Here is a 7,811-nt window from a genome sequence, read left to right as displayed (position 1 = left end):
TCGGCGTGTCCACCGGGACTCACCGGGCAAAGCCGGCCCCCGACCGTTCCCAAAGCGGCCGCCGGTCCCTGCGCCGCGCGCGGGGCGGGGCTGTGGCGGCCGCGCGTGCCCGGGGCGCGCCGCGCGCGCAGCCCCGCGCGCAACGCGCCGCCCAGCCTCGCGCCCCCCGGCCCCCGGCCGCGGGCGGGCGCGCGCGCTGACGCGGGCGGCGCCCATAGGCGGAGAGGCGCGCGCGCGCTCCGCCCGCCACCTGCCCCCCCCTTCCCCTGCCCCCCGCCCCGCCGCTCCCCCGCCGGGAGCTCGGACCTCAGCCGGTCCCGCCGCGCCGGCCCAGGGCCACGAGCGCTCCACCGCCGGCGCCTACCGGCTCTGCGCGGGCGCCGGGCACAGGCGGGGAGAGGGGGAACCGCCGCGGGAGCGCGCCGGGGGGAGGCGGAGACGGGGAACGGCCGCCGCCGCCGCGAGCGAGTCGAGCTCCGCCCCGCCCGCCCACTCCCCACTCCCCGCCCGCCGGGACCGTTTCGGCCGCCTTTCCCCCGCTCCGCGTGCGCGCGCGCCGCTCCCGCGCCGGCCGGGCCGCATGAGCGGCATGAGCGGCTCCGCCTGAGCGCCGCGCGCGCCGCCACCTCCCCGCTGCCGCCGGGTCCCGGCGGGCGTCGCGTCCCCCCCGCGCCGCCGCCGAGGATGCTGAAGATGAAGCTGCCCCTGAAGCAGACGAGCCACAAGGCAGCGGCGGCGGAAGATGCGACAGCGGCGGGGTTGAAGGAGCCCGGCGGTGCCCTGGACTGTCACCTCCCGCTGCAGCAGCAGGTGCCCCGGGCTCGCGGGGTCGCCTCCGCGGCGGCAGGGAGGGGGTGCGGGCTGGAGAGGCCGAGCCGGCTGCACGGCCTGGGGCCGGGGCCTGGGCCCGGCCCGCCGCCCCCCCCCGCCTCGCTGGGCGCTCCGGGCGGCGGCGGTCCCGGCTCGGCGGCCGCCCGCACCGACAAGGAGACGGTGTACGAGTGGTTCGGGCTGGTGCTGGGCTCGGCGCAGCGCCTGGAGTTCATGGTGGGGCTGCTGGACCTGTGCAACCCGCTGGAGCTGCGATTCCTGGGCTCCTGCCTGGAGGACCTGGCCCGCAAGGACTACCACTGCCTCCGCGACTCGGAGGCCAAGGCCAACGGGCTCAGCGACCCCGGACAGCTCGGCGACTTCCGCGACCCCGCCGTGCGCTCCAAGCTCATCGTCTACCTGGCCCTGCTGGGCTCCGAGAACCGCGAGGCCGCCGGCCGCCTGCACCGCCTCCTGCCCCAGGTGGACTCCATCCTGCAGAGCTGCCCGGCGGCGCGGCGGGCCCCAGCCGAGGAGGAGGAAGAGGAGGAGGAGGGGGACGTGGTGGTGGTGATGGACGGAGCCGCCGAGAACGGGCAGGCCGGGCTCCCCGCCGCCCAGGGCCTGGGCTGCGGCGCGCAGGAGGAGCTGCTCCTGCTCTTCACCATGGCCTCGCTGCACCCGGCCTTCTCCTTCCACCAGCGGGTCACCCTGCGGGAGCACCTCGAGCGGCTGCGGAGGGCCCTGTGCGGGGACCAGGAGGAGGAGGAGGAGGGCTTCGGCCGCCACCCAGCCCAGGTAACGGCGCGTCCTGCGCCCATCCTGCTGCGCCATCTCAGCGGGTGGTTTAGTCCTTCTTGCATCGCTCCCTCCTGTTTTTGTAGGAGCGGCCGCTTGCTTTCCCCGAATCCCCCCCACTGGTATGTGGTCCCTTCCGTCCTCCCCCTACCACGGCAGTGTCAGCCCCGGCCGCCCCCACAACCTCCTGCGGAGTGTCTACTACAAATTTCTTGGCGGGGGGAAGGGCTGATTTTCCTAGCCTGCCATGCTTTATGGAACGCTGGTTTTTTTTCTGGAACTCTGCCGTGCTGGAGTGCAGGGTGCACAGTACTGAACTGGCTGCCTTGTACGCTGTAGGTCACTGCACGAAGCAGGAGTTCAAGCAACAGCAACCAGCAGCTTGATTAGACTTGTAAAAATAGAAATTATAATAATGCTAGATAGAGACCAGATTGCCTAAGAGCACATTCTCTAGGGGCTTCAAACCAATAGAACAAGTTGAAATATTTTTTTTATATGGCGTCTGCTTCCTTGCCCCTTCACAGAATGAGACACAGGCTTGAACTTGGCAAGAATCAGGGCAGCAGTCGGGTCACCAGCTCTAAGGCTGGTTCTCTGAAACACCAGGTTCAGTGAGATGGCTGACAACATTAGGAAAGGGGTGGTAATGATTCCACTAAAGAAACATTGTCACAACTGGAGCTTCTGTCCAGAGAAATACTGATTTTTTTTGGGTGTCTGTCAGGAAACAGCAAAGCTCATCCTGAAAGCAGATGTGCCACTTGTTGCTAGGATGAGGCTGTCACCAGGGATGAGGACTTGCAGTGAGTGACAAGGGAAGCATTCTCTTGTGCAGTAGCTCTGTTTAAGCAGAGGTTTTCCTGCAGTGCCATTCAGTGCTGCCCTCTTGATGAGCATGGGCTTTAAAAATTGCCCCATATTTATGCAGCCAAGCTGTTCTCATGGAGCTCTGCAATTTTTGGTCTATAGATGGCCTCTCCTGCAAAAGGGGAAGGAAGGGCTGGAAGATGGGTGTTTATAGTGCTGTTCCACTGAACCCATCAGGTTTTCATGAGTTACTTGACAGAAAAGGGTACAAAGCAGTAAGGGTTGGGGTTTTGGGATTTTGTTTCTAAGTTTGCTTGCAGTGCAGTCCATTTCAGCCACTTGTAAAAAACTTCTGCATTGCCTGCCATGTGAAAGCAATGGCTCCTTCTGTTTGCTAAGGATGGGGTATGCTCTTGAGGAGTACCCAGAGGAGACAGAGATCAGTTTCTTAGCCTTCTGATATTATATTTATTAACTAAATGTTTATATCACTTAAAGGCCAAAATGCAATTGGCAGGTCATAAACTAATGGGCAGATGTTACAGAACTGAAATCACAATGAATTTGGAGCATCAGTCCAAAAAGTGTTTATTTTGGCTCATTGGCCTGCAGCAAGTCTAGTTCTATCCCAGAATTAATCCTGAAAGTCCATCTTTCCGGGGAAGAGATTGAATTGCAGGAAGTGGTAAGACTGGACACTGTCCCTTCTGGGTTTAAAGTGCTAGGAACCGGAAGCATACTTCCTGCCTGGAACTGGCACAGCAATTGTAGCTGCTCAGTGTGTCCCACCAACTGCAGTTGGGACAGCAGGCTCCCGTGAACTACTGGATTGAAGTCAGTTTTGTGCGGTGTTCTGGCTTAAGCATAAAAGCAGCTGTCCAAGTTGTGGTGGTTTTGTTTACTCGGGGAACCCTGAGAGACCCGAGTCAGCTTGGCTGAACATGCACATCACATACTCCGTACTCGACACAGCAGTGAAACGGCAGCGCTTCCGTAGGCCTTCCTTCCCCTTCCCCTCTTTAATGGCTAATTGTAAATACAGCACAGCCTTTCTGGGAAATAATGGCTGACAGAGAACCCACTGAGGGATCAGTGGGTTTCTGCTTAGTATTTCAGTCAGCGTCCACGGGACAGTGGGACCCTCGCAGATAAAACGCTAGAGGAGATGGAGCCAGTAGCAGAATTAAAGGCTTCTTTGGCAAAATGCTGCCGTAGCATTACAGTGAACTTGATTTAAAATCCTGTCGGGTGTCCACAGGCCTTTTCTCCTCCTTTAACCTCTGAAATTTGAGTGCCTTCAGGGCTCTGCGTTTGTGAACTGGAACAGTTCATAAAGACCTCTCTGAAATTTTATTCGGTTGGGCTCGTGTCAGAAGGGCTGGGCTCCATCTCCGGGAATAACCCGCTCCGTGCCGGGCAGCGCAAGCAGCTCCACTCGGGAGCCCTCGCGGTGGTCCCGCGGCCGCACGGGAAGCGCTCGGGCAGGCGGTGCCGGGGAGGAGGACGGGACGGCTCCGTTAGAGGGGCACAGCCGGGGGCGGCGAGGGCGAAGGACCGGCGGGAGGGGGAGCGGGGTGGACACGGCGCTCCAGAGCACCGAGCACCGTCATGGCCCGGGGAAAGGGGGTGACCCCTCTCTTTGTTTGCGGGGAGGACGGGTGGGTCAGGGATCGCCGGCGCTCCGTGAGGGCACAGCCCCGCTGCCCCTCCGCGCTGCCCGCCGTGGGGCGGGGGCCGCCCGGCAGCGCCCTGCGCGGGCAGAGACGCGGTGCCTGATGGTGGTCGCCGCTTCCCGCCCCGTCCAACATGGCGGCGCTGGCTCCCGGTCACGTGCCCCTGGGGCGGTGCCCGGCCCGGCCCGGCGGGAAGGGGCGGTGCCGCCATTGCATAACGGGGGGGGCTCGGCCTGGCCCCGCTCCGCTCCTCGGGCGGGAAGCGTGTGTGTGGGACTGCGGCGGGCCCGGCTGTCGGGCGGGGAAAGCGCAGCAGCGTTCTGTGCACGGAGGCTGCCAGCTCTGCTCTGGTCTTGCCGTGCTTAGCGCTCCCGGACGTTCTCAGCTCCCGGCTTCTGACCCGTCGGAAGGTGGTCACTGAGCTGTTGTTCACCGGCTGGGCTGTGAAATACCAATGCATTCCTATGGCTGGCAGCAACCAGGCATAGGAAAGCAGCCTGCAAACTGAGGGAGTTCAGAGCTGGAGCAGAATCAGGCGGTTTGTCCGTTCTGAATTCTTTAGGGCAAAGGGCTGTGCTATTGCACGTGGCGTATCTAACTAAATGGCTCCGTTTGAGGTTTTGAGGAGCTGTAACACCTGGCTTCAGTGAACACCAAGGCTTGGGAGGTTCACCTGCAGAGAATTTGTGGGTGACTTACTAGAACGTAAAGCAATTTGCTTTTGCCCATTGTTGGGGTTCTGTTTTCTGGTTAGGGTCTGTGTTGTCTGATAAAATTGAGCTCACTATAAAGTTGCTTCATGACAAAGGGTTAATAAAATTGTTGCTATTTTTAGTGTCTTATTTCAGTGATTTTGAAAAATGTAACTTCTTTGGTGATAGATTTTAAAATATTCTACAAATTCTATTCAAGCTCAAAACACGAATTTGAAAGTGGGGAGGTAGGACTGCTGCGGTGGGATGGGCAGATCTAGGATTACCTTAGAGTTGATAAACTTGATTTCTTTATGAAGTGTTCTGAGTTAAGGTTAGGGAGTTTTTATGCTTAAAGTAGAAACACTTGATACTATTTTCAAATTCTTAATTTAAGGTGTAGTTTAAAAGAACATCTTTTGGAAAAAAGTCATTGGTGTGTTAAACTGCAGAATATCAGCTTTGAATCTGAAGTTGAAGTATAAGAATAAATCAGCAGTATTGGCTGCTGAATAAAAGAAGCATTAATGTGCAAAGATCCTGTTGATACCTCTGTATATTGGTTTAAGTAACAGAACACATAGCTTAACTCTTGTGTTGATTATTTTTGTTTAATAAGTGCATCATTATCAAAGCAGTTTGACTTTATTGTTTATCTTTCTCCATCCCATCGCATGTCTGGGATCAAAATGCTGAAATACCGAAGAAGCTCTGTATATCCACGAACATGATAAATGTGGCTTGTATTAGGCACTGGAGTGTTTAATCAGGCATACTTGACAGGAATAGAACCAAGGTTCTGTTGAAATAAGCAATCTCCTGGAGATAATAGTTGTTGAATAGTAATATAATTAGTTGGCTGCAGGATTCTTCACAGAAAAATTCTTTACTTACAAACAAAGGGGAAGTTTCTATTTACAGAGTACTTTTCTTAGTGCACTTCTATTTATAGGATATTTTGTGTGCAAATTAGAAGAGTGCTTTTATAATTGGTCTTCAGTGACTTGCAGCAGAATAAAGTAGTAGAATTTAATTTTAGAATCTATGAGCTCTGTCTGCAGTGCACTGTTTTTAGTGTCATAGAGTTGAGTATAAGGAGAAGTGTATCTTCAGAGCCTGGTTTAAATAAGAGACATAAAGATTAAAAATGTCATTTCACTCTTGGCAAAGATCTTTTAAATGATGATGCACTCCAGGGAAATACAAATGTTTTAGAAGTTTTGCATACTGAGATGAAAAGTATTCCAGATGCCTCAGAGAACCTAACAGCCTTGTCTCTGAACAGGAATTTCTGTGTCTCCAAACAGGAGTTAAGAATTTCCAGAAACATTACCTGAAGTCTTCTGGAAAGGAAGTCATAGCTAGATAAAAAACAATGCCTAAAATGAACGAGTTCTATCTAGATGTGCATGCTGATGTTCCAGGAAATTGCAGAGTAAAAACTTTCACTGCTTTGAGCTGTTTTAGCTGTTTAATTCTAAACATGAGGTGTTAGTACAAGTTTGTAGTCGTTCCCAGACCCATTATACCGAGTTAATCAGCCTCTTTGTTGTCCCTGACAATTTGTTGTCCAGCAGAGTCAATGAATACCGGGAGTGTTGAAAATACACCCCTGACTTCCTAATGCTTGTACTTCGATTGCTGTAGTTGAGCTGTGGTCCAGTTTTCAGGGTTGCCCAATGCTGACTTATTTATAGGTGGCAGGATCTCACTGGGCTTGGAGTGCAGAGGACTCTGAGCTTTTTCTAAAGAGCTGCAGAAAAGGGTGCAGACAGCAGCAGTAAGATGGTTGTGTCTGTGAACCCTCTGAAGTGTGTAGGATTCTGCCTGCTTAAATCTGTCACCTTGTTTGTGTGTCATTATCAGTCTCTAGCCACAGCTGTCCTAGAAAGCACTACAGCTGATTCTTCATTACTATAACTAAAACGAAATACCTACTTTTCCTTAAAGAGTTGGTGAATTTCTGTAGTATCCTCCAAGTCTAAGGGTTTATACTTCTGGAGACCAAAACTGTAAGAGATCTGACTAGAAAGTGCATTCCTTTGTGAGTTTATTGCCTTTCCTCAACCTCTTTCCTTAACTTCCTTAATCTTGTCTTTTTGGGAGAAGAAAGTAAAAATATTTTGAACAGCTAAAGAAAATTTAGTGTCTTGGGAAGTGTCTTAGGAGCAAGATAACCACAAGACAAAGATTTTCTGTTATTTGAAAATGCTGTACATAAAGGAATACTTTCAAACTATGCTGGAGTTCAAGGATTGGACAAAATGATATATTGGCCTTTGATGGTAATTAAATGTAGTAATGAAGGCATTGTCCCTTCTCAGTACTGACTGTACTTCAGTGAACTACTCTTCAGGGGCAAATGTTTTTTAAATCTTCCTATCACTCTAGACTGTTATGAAAATATTTTTTTGTATTAGTCTGAACTGCTACATTCAAGTAATCTTATTTTTATTCACTCAGCTGACAATAGCACAAGTATGATGTTGCAGGGTTGTTGAAAGAGCAGCCACCTGGGGACAGAGTAATTCTTGAACTGGTGCTTGGCTGGCTCTAGCTTCAACTTCCCTGCTGTGTCGTGGACTAGCTAGGTTGGACTGAAACTGATTTAGGTCCTGTTAGAAGCTCAGGTGAGGCGAGACTTAAAACACACTGTGTTTCTAGCAAACACGAGGTGCATTATTTCCCCAGCACTGTAAATCATAGGTGTAGCCATGTCTAGTACTTCAAATGTAATTGCCACAGGCTGAATTTGTTCCTGTGATGTAACAGGGTTGGTTGCCCTTTGTCTCAAAATTGTTAGGATTTGGTAATGCTATAAGTTAGCCACTATGTGATTGCTGAAGCTGTCATGTGGTGTCATTTTCTTCTCAGAATCAGCTGATGTTTTGTCAGGTTTCTGTCTCCTCTGTAATGTTTTGTTGCTGCCTCTTGCAGGCAGACTCTTTAACATAGTTTAGCAAAACAGATATGCTTCAAAGTACTTTTAGGCCCCTGTGCGTACTCTCTATGCAGTCCAGCTTACTAG

The 7,811-nt window shown here is 52.8% G+C and overlaps 1 protein-coding gene across 2 annotated transcripts in view; it reads left to right on the top strand.

The window, feature by feature from the left end:
- Positions 1-684: 684 nt before the first annotated feature.
- Positions 685-7,811, top strand: part of ZCCHC2 (zinc finger CCHC-type containing 2) — a 44,147-nt gene continuing 37,020 nt past the window's right edge. For both annotated transcript variants that reach the window (XM_059471712.1, XM_059471704.1), the window contains exon 1: positions 685-1,608. In XM_059471712.1, coding sequence (XP_059327695.1) covers positions 685-1,608 — 924 coding nt within the window. The remainder of the gene's footprint in view (positions 1,609-7,811) is intronic.

The sequence above is a fragment of the Ammospiza nelsoni genome, chromosome 1 (assembly GCF_027579445.1).
Source record: "Ammospiza nelsoni isolate bAmmNel1 chromosome 1, bAmmNel1.pri, whole genome shotgun sequence".
In the NCBI taxonomy this organism is placed as follows: domain Eukaryota; kingdom Metazoa; phylum Chordata; class Aves; order Passeriformes; family Passerellidae; genus Ammospiza; species Ammospiza nelsoni.
Note: the sequence above shows the minus strand (reverse complement) of the source record. Positions and strands in the feature narration are given on the sequence as shown.